At 39.7% G+C, this 21,118-nt stretch overlaps 1 protein-coding gene across 1 annotated transcript in view; it reads right to left on the minus strand.

Moving 5' to 3' along the window:
* Window positions 1–1,306: 1,306 nt before the first annotated feature.
* Window positions 1,307–21,118, minus strand: part of C2H18orf63 (chromosome 2 C18orf63 homolog) — a 32,858-nt gene continuing 13,046 nt past the window's right edge. The window contains 11 exon segments of the mRNA XM_039522075.1: window positions 1,307–1,853; window positions 5,658–5,753; window positions 9,504–9,616; window positions 12,732–12,893; window positions 12,896–13,822; window positions 16,028–16,211; window positions 17,615–17,700; window positions 17,818–17,914; window positions 18,026–18,135; window positions 19,947–20,023; window positions 20,925–20,966. Of these exon segments, the coding sequence (XP_039378009.1) occupies window positions 5,681–5,753; window positions 9,504–9,616; window positions 12,732–12,893; window positions 12,896–13,822; window positions 16,028–16,211; window positions 17,615–17,700; window positions 17,818–17,914; window positions 18,026–18,135; window positions 19,947–20,023; window positions 20,925–20,966 (1,871 nt within the window). The 3' untranslated portion in view covers window positions 1,307–1,853; window positions 5,658–5,680.

The raw sequence follows: 21,118 nt of genomic DNA on the forward strand, positions 1-21,118 counted from the left end.
AGATTTAATTTGCTAAAACTTTAGGTCAGTGTGGGAAGGAAGAATAGGTGCATCCAGCGTGCAATTATTTTTTACAGAATTCAAAATGGAAATAGTACTCATTCAGATTAAAGATCCCACCTTATACATTGGCAATAATGTTTCTGAAGATGCAAATGCTTAATGGAAAGGCATACAACAGGCTGTTTTGCAGGAGTGCATACTGTAGCCAGAGTGAAGGGGATGGAGTGAGGAGCCGGATCAGCCCTGTGAGACAAGGAGCCGCTGCTACAAGGTGAGTGCAGTGCAGGCTTCTCTCCAGGGCTTCCCAACCCAAATGTCCCTTAAATTACTTTGAAAATGTTGGTCACCATGACTGGAATAACCTGCAACACCCAGAATTTGGCTAGCCAGTTAGGTCAGAAAGGCTAACAGTATCAACAAGACACTGCAAAAATGGTATCAAAGGGGAAAACTAATGTATTTTAGTAATTACATATGTAATGTTAAATCAGAAAAATCCTGTGTTGATGGGCAAATGGACTGGATAATCAAATTTAGCAGTAAGTAATTGGCCAATGGGAGCTGCGAAGCCAGTGCTCTGGATGGAGGCAGCATGCAGAGCTGCCTGGCCACGCCTCCATCTAGCAGCTGAGCGAGGGGGATGTCACCACTTCCACGGAGCTGCCCAGGTAAGCACCCCCCAGAGCCACCTCTCCCCATCCTGTGCTCCAACCCCCTGCCCCTTCCCACATCCAAACTCTGCTGCTGCTACTGCTGGGGGTGGGGGGGAAGGTGTGGAGTCAGGTAGGGAGCCTGCCGGCCCTGCCAACCCACTCCACCACCAGCAGGGGTCTTGGGCCATGCGCCACCACCCTCCCCCACGCCTAGTTTTAGTCAAGAATATATAGTAAAAGTCATGGACAGGTCACGGTCCGTGAATTTTTGTTTACTGCTCATGATCGGTCTGTGACTTACTAAAAATACCTGTGACTAAAACATGCCTTACTGATGAGATTAATTTCCTTTCTATTTGTGATCATGTGAATCCCCTTCATCATCAAATAGACCTATGGTATCTGTAGCAATTGCTTCAATGGAAAAGTAATATTTTGGAAGTATTTAATATATTTTAAGCTTCTTTAAATGAAATTCAGCAACTAAAACTAAGGAAGAAAACCAGCTCCATGTGAGAAGGCAGATTTCTGCAGAACAGAAAGTGCTTTGAGAATCAAGTGTAATTCACAGCAGTTTGGGAACATATGTTCTGCTATTTTTAATATAGTTATTGCTCTAACTCCTTTTATACTTGTAACTCTTTCCCCTCCTTCTGTTAAGAACCTTCTGCACCTCTCCTGACCTACCCTACAAGCCCAACTTTCTTTTCAGCATCAGTTATATGACTCAGAAAACCATTGCAATTCACTTCCTTCTATAAAAGACTAAGTGGAATACTGAATAGCTCCCAATTTAATTTGTACCTTAGAAAATGAATTGAAAGTGGCTGAAATGGTCTATAAACCATTATTAAAAATTTTGGTCATACAGGTTTTATGTAAACTATAAAAAGTCAACAACATTAGTTAAATTTAACTCTTAATCTTTAACTTCTCCTATTGTCCCAAGGAAAGGCCTGAGTCCCCGCTCTCAAGAGAAGGTGATATTATATATAGTGGACAAGATTTATTAAATACTGTACTTGATGCTCCTCTCACACTGGTCTTACACCAGTGTAACTCTGTTGACTTCAGTGGAGATACTCCCGATTTCCAAAAACAAAAAAAGTGAGAAGAAAATCAAACGTCTGATTTTCTGTGACAGATACTGGAGGTTATGGATGTTGGCTCCTAATCAGCAGAAAAACTATCCCCTTTCTGTAAGGAAATTGTAAATAAAAATGTTTATATAGTGATAAGTTGTGAAGCCAACCTCCTCCTGAAGACAATTATTTTATTTTAAAAACATCTCATCACAATATATTGCCACATGATCAACTTTAAAGGCTCAGGAGTAAATCTCAAGAGAACAAATGTCAAATGCAAACAAGCATTTGTAAGTGCTGAATATGGGTACAACAATGGCACAACAGGACAGTACACTATAAAAAGAAGGTGTAGACCAAGACTTTTTAGGGCCAGACACTCTGGCATCACTACACTGATAAGGATTAATTTGTCAGTAGGCTTCTTTAAGCAGCTCCCAGCACTGAGGAAGAACCCACACTAACAGGATCCTTAGAAATCATTATATTTTAAACAATTTGGGACAAAGATTGTTCTTTTGTGTGTTTATACAGCACTTATCACAATGTGGCGCTGATCCTGCTTGGGAAAACTGGGCCCTACTGGTACACACATAATAAAAAGTTTAAATCAGCTTCAGTACAAAGTTTTGACAATGCTAATCTCACATCTCAGAGCAAACATCTTTGGTACTGACGCCTCAGGGGCCAGGGCCACTCACAGACTTCAGCACTACAGACAAGGATGTTGAATCTTCTTAGGACAGATTTTCTTTTTGATGGGGACATGCCTCAGTTGCCGGCTTTTGAAGCTGAACTACTCTGTTCCTTCTCAGGGGCAAATGACTAATCAAATATCACATCTAAAGACTGGGCTGGGCGAGGACCTGAGGTCTAAAGGCACTACATACACAGGGTGTGCTCATCTAGGGAATGGGCTTTCCCCAGGCAGAATAAAGAGTTGATGTTCATGTCATTTCAGGGAATGCATCCACCTCAGGGAACAAAGAGGCATGAAATGCACTGCTTGACAGAGATTGAATGCCTGGCTATCTATCATCACTTATGCTAAAACCAGAACCTGAATTAAAAAGGAAACATTCTTTAAGTGTTTTTGTCTTTAAGACTCTGTGATTCCCCATTTGTTTGTATGACGTATACCAGGGTTCGGCAACCTTTCAGAAATGATGTGCCAAATCTTCATTTATTCACTCTAATTTAAGGTTTCACGTGCCAGTAATACATTTTAATGTTTTCAGAAGGTCTCTTTAAGTCTATAATAGAAAACTAAACTATTGTTGTATGTAAAGTAAATAAGGTTTATAAAATGTTTAAGAAGCTTCATTTAAAATTAAATTAAAATGCAGAGCCCCCTGGACTGGTGGCCAGGACCCGGCCAGTGTGAGTGCCACTGAAAATCAGCTCACGTTCCACCTTCGGAACCTGTGCCATAGGTTGCCTATCCCTGATGTATACACTGTACTTTTGGTCCAGCCATGACCTATGTGATTCATTTCCCTTTTTTTGTTTATTACTTTGATATTTTTATTTTGGACTCATTTACTTCTATGATTATTAACCACAGAGTCTGCTCCCTCTTGTAAGTTTTGGTTGATAACTTAACTGGCTGCATGAGTAAAACTGTCCTTTTTCTAGCATGCTCTTTGCATCCTTAATGCACAAGAATATTCTTCCCTCAAAGACTAATACTAACAAACCCCCCCACATTCTGAGCACTGGTATCTCAGTCTTCTGATTGAAGAACTGTATAATCTTTAATATTTTGCATGGCAGGCCAGTTTGTCCTTTTATTAGGACTTATTGCTGCCCAAGTGCCAAGCCATCATGCTCACCCTTACAGGAAATAATGCACAAAACTTCAGCTGAATACGGTCCTGTGATTTTAACTATAACTTAGGTTAAAAACTGCACTCAGCAACTCACAGAAACTAGGTTTCATTTGGTTTGGAGAAAAAAAAAAAAGAAAAATTATCCAATCATATGCGAGTTTAAGCCAAGTCTGAGCACTTCTAAGGGCAGGAATCTTTTATAATTGAATGTACAGCTTGTTTGGACTGACCAGAAATTTGTTTGTTGTCGACCGATTTTATCGTGGACTGTTTGGACAAACAAACCACTCCGAGTCCGGTTAGGAGGACCGACGCTCACCTGCCCGACCCCCCCCCGCCTTCCCCGCCTTGATCCTTCCCCCCTCCGCCCCTCCCCCCCCCCTCCCCCCCCCCCCATCTCCCCCCCCCCCCCCCCCCCCCTCCGCCCCATGCCCCTCCCCCCAGCCCCCCCTGGGAGTGGTGCGGGGGGGAGGCTCAGTCAGCCGAGTGCGGGCGGGGTGAGCGTGCAGGGGGCCTGGAGCAGGCAGGGGGAGGCGCGGGGGGGGGCGGAGAGTGGGGCCGAGGGGGGCAGGGGGGGGGGGGGGGGGACTCCTGGTGGCACCTCTGCTCCGGGCAGCGGGCCTGACTGAGGCGCTGGGCGCTGCTGCGGGCGGCGGCGGCGGGGGCGTGCGGCCTGGGCGCCTTCCCTCCCCCCGCGCTGGGGGCAGCGCGCGCCGGCGGGCAGCCCTGGCCGCTGGGCTGCTGGCTGGGCTGGGCTGCTGGCCCAGCTGGTGCTGGCCAATCGGGGCAGCCCAGTCGGGCCCCTCGCTGAAGACCCCGGCGAGGGGGGGCGGGGGCCTGCTGCCCTGCCTCTGGCTGGGCCTGCAGCCGCGGATGCAGCTGGGCAGCCAGCCCAGGCAAGCAGCCCAGGGGGGCTGGGTATGCGCAGCGCGCTGCGTGCTCCCCGCAGCAGGCGGGCGGCGGGGGGGGTGGCGGGAGAGCCAGCGGCCGAGCCGAGGCCGCCGCGCCGCTCCTCGCAGCAGCACGCTGCAGCCAGCAGCGGCTGGCTGTCCCGCTGCCCAGGTGGGCCCCGGTGCTGCCCCTGGCCCCCCCCAGGCCCCCCCGCCTCCCTCCCTCGCGCCCTCGTCCCTGCCCCCTGCCCTGAGGGGCCTGGGCCTCACTCCACCCCAGCCCCGCCCCTCCTGCCCCGGCCTCCTCTCCTCCCTCAGGAGGAGGAGGAGGAATCGGGGGTGGGGGATTTTTTTTTTTTTGCTCTGCCCCCGCCCCCCCGCGTCCCGATATTTGACCTGGGTGATCTGGTCACCCTAGCCAGAAAAGGCCAGACAAGCAAAATGAAAAGACCACTTATCTGCAAGTGTTTGAAAGAAACCAAGAATTCTGGCTTGTTGTATGTTAGTATTTTACCTTAGCATTCAGGTTCTTATATAAGGCAAGGGTGGGCAAACTATGGCCCACTATCTGTTTTAAGTGAACTTCCGCTGGGGAGCAGGGTCTGGGGCTTGCTCCACTCCGGCGCTCCAGCCGGGGCAGCGGGGGCGCACCATGCGACTCCCGGAAGCCACAGCATGGCCCCGTTCCAGGGCACAGGATCGGGGGCCATACTATGCGGCTCCCAGAAGCAGTCGCATGGCCCTGCTCCAGGGCTAGCAGGGTCAGGGGCCGCTCCACATGTACGAGCCAGAGAAGGGACATGCCACTGCTTACGGGAGTTGCTTGAGGTAAGCGCCGCTTGGAGCCTTCACCCTTGAGCCTCTCCCTACACCCCAAGCCCTTGCCCCATCCCAGATCCCACTTTCTAAACCCCTCAATTCCAGCACAGAGCACCGTCTGCACCCAAACTTCTCATCCCCAGCCCCACCCCAGATCCCTCACCCCTCCCACACCCCAACCCCAATTTTATGAGCATCCATGGCCTGCCATACAATTTCTATTCCTCGATGTGGCCCTCAGGCCAAAAAGTTTGCCCACCCCTGGTGTAAGGCGATCTTTGGGCAGACAGTTTGTAAAGTAATTGTGATTTTAAGAATAGGAGATGACATATAGAGCATTAAAGAGAAGAATCTTTCAGGTTTGTAATACAGACATACCTGATTTTTCTTTCTATGCTCCTCTACATCCACATTCTAGATAGCAGGCTTACTTGTTTTGGATTTCTTTGACTTTGAATAACCTCCTTCTTCCTGCTAACAAGTAATAAAGCGAGTTAAATTAATGCACTCAGTGCTGAGTAACACTAAGCCAACAGCTAAACTAACAAACAAATGTCATTTCTGCATATAAGAAATTTGGTTGAACAGCACAGGAAATAGAAAATAAGCATACATTTTGTAGATCAATTAAACAATGTTCAAAATGTGGGGATAATGTACCATATGTAACAGAAGATTAAATTAAAACCAAAACTGCTGAAAATATCCTTTAAAAATGTTGGATCAAAAGTAATGGCCAAGCATTCCAAGAGCAACTAGTGACTTCTGAACACCCAAGTTCAGATACCTTAAAGGGGCCTAATTTTCAGAGGATGGGTGCTTAAGTTAAAAGTGATTTCCCAGGGATACATATGTTGCCCTGGATTGAGGGCATATTAAGTGCACTCAGCCGCTATAATTAATGAAATAGAACACCACATAGTTAAGGGTTAATTTGGAAACAGGCTTTCAGAAGCAAGATCATAACTACTGGCAGTTTTATTACTCAGAATGGGAGGGGGGAAAAGGAAAAGTAAATAACTAAGAATGAAAGAAGATATGTGGATGGACAACCTGCAGTCCATTTGCCTCAGATATTAAAAGTTAGGAAAAGTGATGATCCAGTAAGCATCATTATGACTTCTGTGTTTTGTAGAAGTTGATTATCTAAACTTTTTATAACTGAGTGTACTTGGGAGCTGTTCTCTGGAGCTATCCGGGAGATACATTTTTTCCTGACATCTTTATTCCCCGTCAGGGAGGTGTTTGGCCAGCGCTGACATGTCATTACTCAATAATGTCTCAGAATATAGCTAAATATCTGAGATGTTCTAAACCTATTGCTTATGTCTGTGTGTGGTTAAATCTAATAAACTGCTTGGACAAGAGCACGCTTACTTGCATTTAATCCTTGATCAGGCAGAATCACTGTGTTCCTATTGATTTATTCCTGACACCGCCTGGAGTGAAATAGTTAAGTTACCAGTGTTGGGGGTTCTGAAAACCCTGGGTAACACAATAGGACTAGTGGCAATATAATTTTTCACTTTTTTTCCAGATAATTAATAAGGGGGCAATATGTGCAGATGTTGCAAAATTATTTAGAATAGTCAAGACTTGAAAACACTACGACGAACTCCACAGGGACCCAACAAAACTAAGTGAATGAGCAGCAAGATGGCAGATGACATTTACTGTTGACAAATGTAAATTACAAGGAATAATTTGAAATACTCCTACACATTTCTAGGTTCTGAAATAAATAATTGTGTCTTTTTCTTGAGCATTTATAGTTATGTGCCATGGTGGTGTGAAAAGGTAAAGGCATTGCAACCTCTTCAGGGCCCAGCTGGTCACATGGCTGCATCTGGGTGGAGTATGAAAGGGAGTTGGGGGAAAAGCTGGGTCAAAGGGGAGCTAAGAAGGTGTGCCTTTTCTCCTGGCTGGCAGGAAACACTTGAGGAATTGTTCTCCAGTGCTTTTAAGTCCATTTAATTGTTCGTGTTTATTATAGAAGTGTCTCACAAGGATTGAGGTTTGGACCTTATTTATGTTCCCTGGTGGTGAAACTGCCCACCAGTTTGCAAGTACTCATAATGAAAACTATGAGTTAAAAAATACTACTGAAAATATTTACCACAATATAAAAGGATGGTATTCCTTTATATTTAATACTCTTTCCCTTTGGGTTATTAGATATAAAAAAAAGGATGTAGCAGAAATAGAAGAGGTTCAGAGATAGGCAACAATATGGTTAAAAGTCATGGAAAGACTTCCATCAGAAGAGAGAGAAAAGGTTAGGACAGTTTTATTCAGAGAGGAGACAAATAAAAGGGGATATAAAGTACATAAAATTATGAATGGTATCTGGAAGTTATTTGGGTGCTCCTATTGATCCTTTCTGATACTACAAGAGTAAATGGATTAAAAGTGAAACAAAGATAGAAAGAATTAAAACCAATAAAAGGAAACTTTTTTTTTTATGTTTTACACAATGCATACCTAGCCTATAGAATTTATTGTCACAGGATATTACTTAATCCAAAAGTTTAGCAGTATTAAATTAAAAAAAAATGATGAGATTTATATAACTAATGAGATCATCCATAGCTACATTAAAACAATACAAATAATAAATGATACAAATCTTGTGTTGCAGGCCATAAGGCACCTACTAACAGCTTGGGGCAGGAAGAAAAAACTGTCTTGATGGGCCATTTCAGGAATTCATGCACCTTCCACTCGAGCATTAGCTACTAGTCACCACTGAAGATGGAATATTGGACCAAATATACCAGGGCTTAATGTAATAAAGCATTTACTATATACCTCATTAGTGCTACATGGATACTTATGAAGCACTGACATGATCAATAAAAGCAGCAAAAAGAGTCCTGTGGCACCTTATAGATTAACAGACATTTTGGCACATGAGCTTTTATGTGTGAATACCCACTTTGTCGGATGCATGCACAAAAGCTCATGCTTCAAAATGTCTGTTAGCCTATAAGGTGCCATAGGACTCTTTGCTGCTTTTACAGATCCAGACTAACACGGCTACCCCTCTGATACTTGACAACATGATCAATTAAGCTGATAGCTATGCACCTCAATTTAAATGTCTCAATACTTTGGATTAAGGAGATGGTGGCAATCTGTAACATACTCGGATTATCTGCAAACAGAAATGACTGTATGGAACTATAAAATTAATCAGTCTTCACTGTAATTACATGTTGGTATTTGAAATAAACAGAGTTTACATTTTCTGCAAGTTTCTTTGAATTATGATTAAACAAAGTAAAATACATGTGCTGTGGCAAAGTACCTGCTTCTCCTCAGCAGGCTCAGTCCTTTTTAGCCTTGGAGATAGCTTGGGCAAAGCAAAATCCTTCCAGGCCACATAGGGTCTGGCTGATCCCTCCCTCCCTCCGTCCGTCCGTCCGTCCATCAGTCAGTCAGTCCATCCCTCTCTCCCTTGTGCTGGGTTTCACCCCTTCTGGGGACAGAGTGCTTCCTTGCTGGAAGGATTCAGCACCTTACTGTACCTAACTTGCTTGCTGCTTCTCTCACTCTCCCCTCTGCTTCCATGCCAGGGAGGGTTTAAAAGGGTCTCCAGCAGCTGGGGCCAGCTGAACCTAATTAATTCCCTGGTAACTCCTTTTCCAGCTGAACCTTATTTCCCCATGGCTATCTCTCCTCAGTGGATAGGGAGAGGCCTTTTGACCCCCCTGGGACTAATTACTACTCCTCCCTTTGTAGCCATTTGTCCTGGGTTTGCCACAGTGCAGAAATGGATGTTCTAAATTGATTGCATACACTTCATCAAATAGGAAAAGCTTTCATGCAGTCAGAAGATTCTTATTTATATAACCATTATAAAGTGGATTAATAAATCCCAGAAATAAGTTGTGTGGTACTGTGAATGTCCTAACAAGATTTTTATGTGGAATCAGAAAAATTATTTTCATAACTCCCCCCAAAATATTTACATTAAATAATATTGTTAACCTTATTAGCATTACTACATATTTAATTTCTGAAGGAGTATGTTTTCAAAGTTTTAAAAGTTGGCAAAAAAATTCTGAAAATACAGGAATGAAATAAAAGTTTTACATTATCCAGGCCATAAGGGATTTCTTGTATTCCCTGTTTTGCTTTATCTGGTCACTATTCTAAAATCAAAAAGTACATATTGTCTTTTTCATCACTTAGTGTCTGGACGTTGGTGAGTTTTTTACCTGCCTTCTTTTGCCACAACTTTTCTTTGAAGTTGTTTTCAAATGGGTCTCCATCTTTGAGTAAATCTGTTTTGAGGTCACTGCTTCACAGTGCAAGGGATCATTCACTGTCAACATCTTAAAATACAAAAATTGATATATCCTAATTAGCTAAAACTCCAGTACTATTGTAATGGTTATCATGAAAGGACTTCTGATCGACTTTTTTTGGCCACTGAATCTCACCATTACAATCCACCCTCACGTGTAACTTCTAACAACACTAACCCAATGTGAATTATGCAGATAAATCTACCACTCACTGTCCAAAGAACAGACCACTATCAATATATACCCTTTCTTACTGATGTACATTCTCACTCTAGCAGCTAACCTGTGTCTGTGAGGCATTAATAGCCTACTGCTTAACATTTTAGAGACTTTGGTATTTAAAAGTCAGTAGACATAAATGAAGAACTGTGCTAACAGAAAATATGCAAGACCCCTCTCTGCTCAACCCCCTTCATCAACCCCCACCCCACACATTATAACAAACAACCCCCAACAATAATAAAGTCAGGCTGAAAATAATTACAGTCTACCACATTCATATTTTTAGATTAAGAAAATCATGGGAAGGAAAATACCACTTCACACCCTGTGCCGCACTCCCTGGAGTTTTTAGGATAAAACATATTTTCATTTTCTTTTGGTGAAGAGCATTCTTAAATAGCAGCAATAAAAGGTTCTAACAGTATATCTTGTAAAGAAAGTGCAACAAAAATGTCTGGATAATTTTCTTAAAGTTAAAAGCCTTTGTAGACACAAATTAAAAGCCAAATTAAGAGATTCAAAACACAATTTATGGTCTTGAAAGTCTGAAAAAACTTGGTGCTAAATTCATCACTGTTATTGCACTGAACTCAGTTTACCACTGCTTGTTTCATTAAAACTCAAGAGGAGGTATCATACTCTATTTAAATTATTCTTAGTGTGCCATTCAGCACAAAGTTCAAATGCTGTTAACAACTTGCATTTATACTAGGGTGGTCAAGCGATTAAAAAAATTGATCGTGATTAATTGTACTGTTAAACAATAATGGAATACCATTTATTTAAATATTTTTGGATGTTTTCTACATTTTTAAATATTTTGATTTCAAGTACAACACAGAATATAAAGTGTACACTGCTCACTTTATATTTTTTTTATTACAAATACTTTCACTGTAAAAAACAAAAGAAATAGTATTTTAAAATGAATCTAATACAAGTACACGTCTACCCCAATATAATGCTGTCCTCGGGAGCCAAAAAAATCTTACCACATTATAGGTGAAACCGTGTTATATCGAACTTGCTTTAATCTGCCGGAGTGCGCAGCCCCGCCCCCCCAGAGCACTGCTTTACCGCGTTATATCCGAATATAATGCTGTCCACTTCTTGTTTACAATGTCATCTGAACGTGAAAACAGGCGTTTGTATGGCACTGTTATAGCCGGCGTCACAAGATATATATATGCCAGATGTGCTAAAGATTTATATGTCCCTTCATGCTTCAACCACCATTCCAGAGGACATATGTCCACGCTGATGACAGGTTCTGCTAGATAACGATACAAAGCAGTGTGGACCGATGCATGTTCATTTTCATTATGAGTCAGATGCCACCAGCAGAAGGTTGATTTTCCTTTTTGGTGGTCCAGGCTCTGTAGTTTCCATGTCACAGTGTTGGGCTTTTAAGACTTCTGAAAGTATGCTCCACACCTGGTAGCCCTCAGATTTTGAAAGGCATTTCAGATTCTTAAACCTTGGGTCAAGTGTTGTAGCCATATTTAAGAAATTTCACATTGGTACCTTCTCTGCATTTTGTCAAATCTGCAGTGAAAGTATTCTTAAAACATGAACAACATGTACTGGGTCATCATCTGAGACTGCTATAACATGAAATATATGGCATAATGTGGGTAAAACATCAGGAAACATATAATTCTCCCCAAAGGAGTTCAGTCCTATATTTAATTAATGCATTTTTTTTAACGAGTGTAGTCAGCATGGAAGCATGTCCTCTGGAACAGTGGCGGAAGGATGAAGAGGCATATGATTGTTTAGCTTACCTGGCATGTAAATATCTTGCAATGCCAGTTGCTAAAGTGTCCTGCAAATGCCTGTTCCTCACTTTCAGGTGACTTTGTAAATAAGAAGTGAACAGCATTATCTCCTGTAAATGTAAACAAACTTGTTTGTCTTAGCAATTGGCTGAACAAGAAGTAGGACTAAGTGGACTTGTAGGCTCTGAAGTTTTACGTTGTTTTGTTTTTGAATGCAGTTATGTAACAAAAATTTACATTTGTAAATTGCATTTTCATGATAAAGAGATTGCACTACAGTACTTGTATGAGGTGAATTGAAAAATACTATTTCTTTTGTTTATCATTTTTACAGTGCAAATATTTGTAATCAAAATAATAATATAAGGGGGGGAAATGTACACTTTGTATTCTGTGTTGTAATTGAAATCAATATCTTAGAAAATGTAGAAAGACATCCAAAAATATTTAATACATTTCACTTGGTATTGTTTAACAGTGCGATTAAAACTGCGATTGATCACGATGCATTTTTTTAATTGCAATTTATTTTTTGTCAATCTCATGAGTTAATTGCAATTAATGGACAGCCCTAATTTTTACTAACTTGTAATCTAAACAGCTATTATACATGCAAAGGTTTTCAATGAATGTGTTGTAATAACTGAACCTGCTAAAGTTTCAAGCTTGTGTAAAAGCACTGGGCTTACATATTCTGCAGTCTACAGCTACTAGGTGATACAATCACATACTTGAGCTGATCGGATATACATCCAATAGCTGGTTGTAGTACACAACTTTGTGTACTACACAAAGACAGACTGACACATACAAAATGGAAGCATATTATTGTTTATAAGTTTTGCTAGTCCCATTAAATAAAAATCTGGAATGAAATTTAAAGGAATTACTCTTCCTTTCAGAAAGTCACAATTACAAGAGCATACAGCTCCGATGATAAAACAAATTATAGTATTTTACTGTAAAAGAAGGCAATGGTTAAAGATTTTAATACAAATTACAGCAAATATTAGAAACACACAATCTACCTGGCAGAACTAAGATACAGCATCAAATGCAATGAATAGTCTACTTACCTCAGCGCATACACACACACAGAATTGGTGTGAGCTAGTATAGGTGAAACCTATTATTTACTGTACCTGCTCATAGCTGACTTGTGAATGGTGATTGGTTGTCTTGGTGATATACTCCTTTGATGGTATTAATGATTGTTGATGTTCTTCTCTTTTGGCTCTGTGCACTGTACTGTTTAAAACCAATCTGAGAATATTTAACCCTGCTCCTTCAGTTGGGCTCTTTCTTTTCTTTGATGCTGCGATATGCTGGTTTCTTTGTCTGACTCAGAAATCTGTATATGTACCTTCTTTGAACTGTGACTTTCCCCAAGTATTTTTGTGGTGTTTTGATTTGATAACTTTCCCCCCTTTTTTGTAGTAGAACTGAGTAGTGCAGGTTTTTTCAAACCTAGATTGGCATTTGATATCTGAAGCACTGATTTGTCATGAGCAGATAATGAAGAATAATTTAGCTTCTCAGGTTTGCCTCTACTTGAATTCCTACCTGAAGATGGGCTATTAGAAAAAGCAGAATTTGTCAGCTGCTTACTAGTTTCTTTTTTCTGGTCACATATAGGTCTACCACTTTTTACACTTGTTTTCCCAGTCATTCTCTGAGCAACAGTGCCATTAGTAGGATTTTTGAATGACACAATTTGGACAGGTTTGTATACCTGATTTACACTGGGGTTGCATACAGTTAATTTAGACATGGTGACATCTCTAACTACTTTTGGAGAATGCTGTAAAACACTCACTTTTTTCTTTCCTTCATTGGCTCTTGTGGCCTTTACATCCATTTGCAACAACTTTCCTTTGAAAATAGGTATAATTCTAGTGGCATTGTTCCTTTGAGAATCCACAGATGAATTCTTAGACAGTCTTAAGGATTCATTTGAGTGACCTGGTACCCCTGATGCGCCTGGAGTCTGCTGCTGCTGTCTACTATGTACTGTTTTCTTCATGGCCTCAGCAACAGAATCCTCTGGACACGGAATGAGATTTGAGAAAATACATTGTTTTGGCTGAGTGATCAAAAGCTCCATCCTGTGGCTAATTCTTGAACTGCCTTTTGAAGAAGTCTGCTGCAAAGTCTCTCTCCTTGGAGGTGCTTGAGTCAGAGATACCTTGCATATCGGTTTGCCAGTCAGATTTGCAGGCTTGGCATTTACTCCCTGAAACACACAGCTGTTGCCAAACTGATTCAACTGAATGAAGAGAGTTAGTTTACAATGCTACAATAACTTAGTCTGTATACAACATACACTGTACACATTTTTGTGTTGGTTATTTTACAATTCTGTTTTTAATAACAACCTAGAATTAAGAACATTGTATGCTTGCTATTAAGACATTTAAGGAAAGACTTTTTCAGCTTGATAAATGAAAAGTAATATGTATGCAAATATCTGATTGTCAAGATGGCAAATATGTTGCACAATATATATCCTTTCAAGCAAGAATAAAAAAGCATGCCTCAAGCTATATACGGAGATTACTTCACCCACCACTGAAATGGAACCCAGCAACCTTTTAACATCACATAGCAACAATAAAAGACACAAGGGAATTTTTTCTGTTACAAATACAAGTGGAGAAACCATTTCAGTAATGTGCCCCTTTCATATCTGTTATATCAGATCATTTTATTCCATCTCATGGAAAAAAATCCAATGAAAGGGAAAAATTACTCTGAAAATTCTGTGCGACTTGCCACACTGAGTTTCTGCTACAACATCCTCTTTGAGGAAAAGGGTCTAGAGCCCATAGGGAGAGATCCAGTTCCACCCTTCAGGATATTATGGCATCTGCATGCAGGGCAAACTCCTCTGTGCTGCTCCTCAGTGCTCCTATTGTGCCACAGGAAACCTAGATGCCTTTGACTCCCTAATCAGCAGATATGTTCAATCAAGCCTCTCTTTAAATGAGTAGTAGCTGCTATCATTCAAAATTAGTTTTGCTCTGATTACAATTATCTTCCATTAGGACAGTGTTTCCCAAACTTGGGATGCCGCCTGTGTAGGGAAAGCACCTGGCGGGCTGGGCTGTTTTGTTTACCTGCGGCGTCCACAGGACCGGCCGATCGCGGCTCCCACTGGCTGCAGTTTGCCGCTCCAGGCCAATGAGAGCTGCTGGAAGTGGTGGCCAGTATGTCTCGGCCCACGCTGCTTCCAGCAGCTCCCATTGGCCTGCAGCGGTGAACTGCAGCCAGTGGGAGCCGCGATCGGCCGGACCTGAGGACGCGGCAGGTAAACAAACCGGCCCGGCCCGCCAGGGGCTTTCCCTACACAAGTGGCGCCCCAAGTTTGGGAAACACTGCATTAGGACATTCTTCTCAATTGCACAGTTATCACAGATGGTAATACTATGGCTATGCCCTCTGTCTCACACCAAGCTGACAAACCACCTGAAACCTCACAGAACTCTGATTGTGGGTTTTGAGGGATGAGGGACAAAACTCATTGGATCCAGTCTCCCCTTTTTCTGCTCATTATGAGCTACATTTGGTTGACGAGGCACTTTTTGGATTGCTACATTTCTCAAAAGGGGAAGACCTAATCCTTAGTCATTATCTTAGAGTAGTACTTCTAAAACTGTGGACTGCAAAGCAATTTCTAGTGGTCCACACAGAGCTGGCTGACTATCCTTGTCTCTAGTTACTTCTACAAACATCTAGACTTTTCATAGCAAAGAAATGCCTGGATGTCTGTGAAAACTATAAGAAATAAGGAGTCATCCTAACTTTCTCCATTAACACCAGATCTTAACATTTTCAAAACTCTGCAATTTCTACTGCATTCTTCAAATTCTACTCTTCGTTTTTAAAAAAATTAAGTTTTTCTTCTTTCACTGACAAGATAATCAGCATGTGTGCTACTGCTCGGCAAAGGCTGAAATTCGTATTTCATATAACCGATTATTCTAAAATAGTTGTAAATTCTGCTCCTTCCCATCCTCTTCACCTCTGAAGTGTGAACTTCAGCCTGACTGGAACCATTTAAATGTTTGTGATAATAAGTCCAGATCACTTATTTTCTCTAATTTTCTTTTTCAAAACAAGGAGAAAAATATTATTGTGATATTATGGTAGCAGAGTTAAGATAAAAAAAATTCAGGAAAAGGAAACCTTAGATTCCAACAGAACTGTTAATTTGGCTACATATCACTTCCATATCTTATTATATAGTTATGATGTGAACAGTAATATGTCAGGCAATCCATTTAACTAGAAAAACACAAGTATTAACAATTATTCATGGTGTAAAATACTTGTATACTCTTGCAGTGTTCTGAAAATTCACATGGAAAAGAGCACATATTATCATGAACAACACTGTGCCCATCAATATAAATATTAATATAAACATAATACTTCTTACATGCATGGGATGTTTGATGAGTTCCTTTGTGGCATACAATGCTTTACTTGTCATTTTTACTGGAAATCCACATAGATGAGGAAGTTTAGACTTTAGGTCAGAAAGAAAAGAGTTTAACACACCTTCTAAATCTATTCTATTAAAATATTGGACTGGTTGGCTTCTTATGCAACTTAAAGGGTACCTGAACAAGTGTTAAGGGCTATGTAAGATGGCTTTTAGCATTTTGTATAATGAAACTGTTTATTCTTTTCTTGAGTAAAAGCTTAAATACACACTAAAATTTCTTCAAAATTTAAAATAAAAAAGCAGCTTTACTATTTTTAAAGGGACCAAAATTTTAGTAGTTTTAATGGTTTTAGAGATTTGAAAGTTTTACTCTTATTAGGCTAAATTAAGCCATTTTCATTCCCATTGAGAAGTACTTTATTGCTTGAGCAGTCCCACTGAAATCAATGGGATTTCATGCAGAATAAGGTATTATTCAACATGAGTAAAAGTGATAGAAAGTAGTGCTTTATTTGTAATATCCTCCCAGTTTTCTTCATTTCCTTCTCTGGATATTTTAAATTATTTTCTCATTAGAAGCACAACTCAATATGAATCTTGGTTTTTAGTCTGACTTCTTTCTTTGTGAGCATGGTTCTGAAATCAGAATTTCCCAATTAATGTGAACACCCTCTACTGGCAGTCATTTCAGCAGCAACATAAAATGTCTGAAACAAGTATTATTTTTTCAGTATTTCAATGACGCATGGGTGCATTTAAAAAAAGTAAACCTAGAATACGGAGGATATTCTTCACTGGATTGCACAAATAGCAAAGCAAAGGAAAAATGAGGCCTAAACTAATTGATAATGCCCCTGGTAAAGGATGACCTGCAAAGAAAAATATTCTGTAAATGCCATTTCTTGTTTCTATATCAAGGAGACCTGAAAAGATTTATTTTTATAAAAGGGGGGGGGGTTCTGCTTGTTTTTAAGATTATAAAGTCATAGGTCGTCTAGCCTGTTTTTCCTGGAAGACTCTTGATGATTGTGAGGAACAAGTAACTTCACAGATATTATTGGAGTGAAACCAGACTTAGGCTTCAATTGTGAAAACACTTAAAATGTGCTGAACTTTAAGCATGAGAGTAAATGTTAGCAGGATCAGGGCCTGTGTGGTGAAGTAATTTTATTCAGATTAAGATTTACTAAAACTTAATTTTTATTCAATGGGCTTTTTTGGTCTTTGTTGTTAAAGCCTATTTAACCCATATGCCTGAACAAACAGGCTGAAGAAAAATTATTCTCTCTAAGATTTGGCATCCCAGTGCCTACAAGAGTTCTAATTAATATCTCAGGGTCCTTTAAGAAACATCTCCAGCAAAATAGGGACGCCCTGATTTGATATTATTCATTAATAACACAGAAGGACTGAATTAAATATTTTGGACTATATTTTCTGGTGGCATAGCCTCATTCACTTCAATGGAATTACAACTGCAGTGAATTTGGCCCTCTATTTGGATTAGCGTTTGGATCTTGGCTAGCATGGTAAAGGAGAAGACAGTACAACACAAAAGAAAATATATATAAAGGATATGTAAAGAGCCGTTCCCCTATCAGTTTGAAGTAAACACTGCAATATATTTTTGTCTCTTCATGATCCTCTGGAAGGATATACCCATACTAAAAATAAAATACACATATAAATGGAATGCTATTTTAAACAAAGTGATTAATACAAAAACATTCAAAAAAGAGACAAAAGGAAAAAAAATCATATGTAATCATGTTCTTTCCTACCAGATTCTTCCAGTGCATCTGAAAGTCTTTGTATGAATGAAAAGGAGACTCTGGTGGAATTATATGGCTAATACTTATGATCTGACCCATTTTCATGCTGTACAGGGGTAAGGCAAAGACAGAATGCTAGATACAACCCATAACATAGCTGAAAACACAGTTATTTGGTAAACTGTTTGTTTCTGTTGGAAATTAAATAGAATTTTACCTTGGCAAGACATAGCACCAGTTACTTAAAATGGAGTGTCTCTGAATGACTGTATTTTTATTGTTGTCAAATATTTCTAAGATGTTTGCTGAAATGTCAAAGTCTTCCAGCTTTAAATAGAAAAAAGTGTTTTGTTATTTTCAAATACTGCTTCATTTATACAAAGTGAAAAAGGAACATGCAAAACATCTAACGTGCATTCAAATGTACTACTGAAACTTATACATTAATATTCATTTATCAGTCATTGCAAACTTAATTTTAGAATTATATTCACCTTATAACATGGCGGAGTCTGTTTTAAATTTTAAAAACCTATACTTTCAGGAACTGGCTAAAGACATAAACGACTTAAAGGCTGATAGGTCATATGGGACGTACTTTAACATGCAAGGATACTAGATCCAGGAGGACAACATAGATGTCCTCAGATTAAGAACATCCTTTCTATCCCTGCAGTACTTTTAAATTCTACTCAGAAACTAACATATTCTAATGTTGGACAACTTAGTGACAGTACTGCACCACAATAACCAAGGTAGCAAATGATCCCAACAAGGCTACCAAGAAGCTATATGCCTTTTCCTCTTGGAAAAATCAAGAGAGATGCCCAGATATTCTGAGAGAAGACATGCTGGAGCTAAAGCCATAGACATTCATAGACCTGGAGAAACATTCTTTTCTGACTCTGTTGTTTGTCATGGGTTGTGTCCATCCAGTGACAGAAAAGCCCTTTCCATTGCTGTGTCTATCTTCAGACTAGCAGGTATCATATGATTGAAGTTATTTGTAGATTGCAAAATGAAAAGATATTGGGTTGATATACTAAGACCATGGAACCTTTTATTAGTATGTTGTCTAGCTAGGCGGGAAAGTGGAATTTCTTTCTCCTAAGAGCCAAAGATATTCTAAAGGATAGAAATGGATTGAAAATGCTTGCTTTTGTAAACAAAGAAGTAATCAGAAATTTAGTACTCATTGTACCAGATCAGTTAAGGTGACATGGTGGCTATCAGAGCCGATGCTCATTTCTTAATACTGAAGTATGGTTTCTGATATATTTACTAACCATGCTCATGTCCAGCATGACCCAAACTGCTCCCAAATTTTTTGGGGTATCACAAAGAAAATGGAGCAGGTTTCAAAGAAGCGCTGTTCAGATGGAACTTCTTTGATAGCTCTGATGGCTAAAAGTTGATAGATGGTTTTGAACATAAGATGTTACTCTAAGTTATAGGATGAAAGTGAAAGAAGGATTATCTCCTGGGGAATGCGGGAGAATATTATGGTATAAGTTGACCTAGTGGCATAAAGATGTCCATCCATTGTAATCATCATGCACTGTGTGTAGATGTCCTTCTGTTCTGTGGAGACTACAAGGAAGGGGTCAAAAACCCTGGTGTCAAACAGGGTTTTTGGTGTTTGTGGATGATGCAGTGCTTAAATCTCAGTGGCTTCATCTGCCTCTATTGCTACTAATTCATCTTCTTCTCCAGAGGAGGACTGTTCTGTAACATCATCGCCTGGCAGTTCCAAATGGATGTACGTTTCATGTGAAAAATCTACTATCTTTGGGGAAATAGTTCTACCAGCACGCGCTTCCCTTTTCCCATGCTCTGTTATTATTTTCCCTGAAATTCTCTTCAAACAGTAACTAGGGAAATCTCACAGCTCTGACATTCTGATTGGAATGACTGTCAGACTCTCATGAGTACAGCCATATCCAATAATATATGGCATATATATTTAGTACAAGATTAGGATAAGGAACTACCATAGTGCATGTCCAATGGCAATTGGGAGTAAACATTTTGATCCACCATGTCCTTTTCAAATAAAGCATCCAAGATAAAATACAGCCAATAAAAAAGTGCAAGGAGGATGAACAAAATTAGCCATAGAAATTAGAACTGTTCTGTACCTTGGGTGGCGGTAGTCGAATTGTGCAAACCTCTACACTGATGCAAAGTTGAGTCTCTGATACATTGAGGTCCATGACTGAAATAAAATCAAAACCAAAACCACTCTGCATATCTATATAATTGCCTATTAAGTGAAAAGGTAAAGCCAAGATGCTTATTTAAAAAAACAAACACACAAAAAAAACAACCCTCCAACCATTATGCTTAGTGTAGCAGTACCAAAAGGTAAGAAGAATTACGCTTCATGTATAAAGAATTATATTTCAATTTTTTAAAATCAAAATAAGCATTGTCTGGCTAATTCCTAATATCAATGACTAAATTTCACTTGTAAAATGTATGTGAACATACATAATTGCACATAGCTCACAGTTGTATGTCCAAATGGTCACTTGAATGCACAAATACCAATTTGCACAGGCAATTACCTGCTCCTGAAAATATTTTCCAGGTGCAAATTTAGGTGCCAATGTTTTAAAATTTAGGTCTTTAAATTTATATTTGAGGTATAGAAATAAAATAAATATATTTTCTATATATTTATTCATAACATACTAAGGAACAACCCCACTGTGGCCTGATGTTTTGAGAACTGTAAATGTAAGGCAGTTAATCATAGTTATTCATTTTACTTTACCCATGTTCATCAAACCTCCATACCACTTGTGCAGTTTGAACTACATTTGCCTAAAATTAACTGTTATAACCAGGTTCTTCCAACCATATATGTCAATCTATGGTCATAGGTTAAGATTAATAGTATAAAAATACTCCTCTCTCTCTTATAGAGGTGCAATTAATTTGAAAAGTGTCCATATAATTTAAAGAAGAATCTGCCAGCAGGTATCGTATGATTGAAGTTATTTGTAGATTGCAAAATGAAAAGATATGGATTGATATACTAAGACCATGGAAGCTTTAGTACAGTCTAACTAATTTCTAATATACTTACAATATTAACACAGTATTGTACTTACCAACAGCATTTTGCCTTCCCATATGAGACAAAAAATTGCTTCCTTAATAAATAAAATAAGTATGTATTATTTTTATAAAATGTATGGAAAAACCTAGTATACTTTAAGACTTTTATCTCAGAAGTATTTTATGTAGCAGAAATGTATAAAGTGCATAGTTTATTTTGTGTGACAGGGTTCCTATGTAGTTTGTT

Source organism: Mauremys reevesii, linkage group 2, assembly GCF_016161935.1.
Source record: "Mauremys reevesii isolate NIE-2019 linkage group 2, ASM1616193v1, whole genome shotgun sequence".
Classification (NCBI taxonomy): domain Eukaryota; kingdom Metazoa; phylum Chordata; order Testudines; family Geoemydidae; genus Mauremys; species Mauremys reevesii.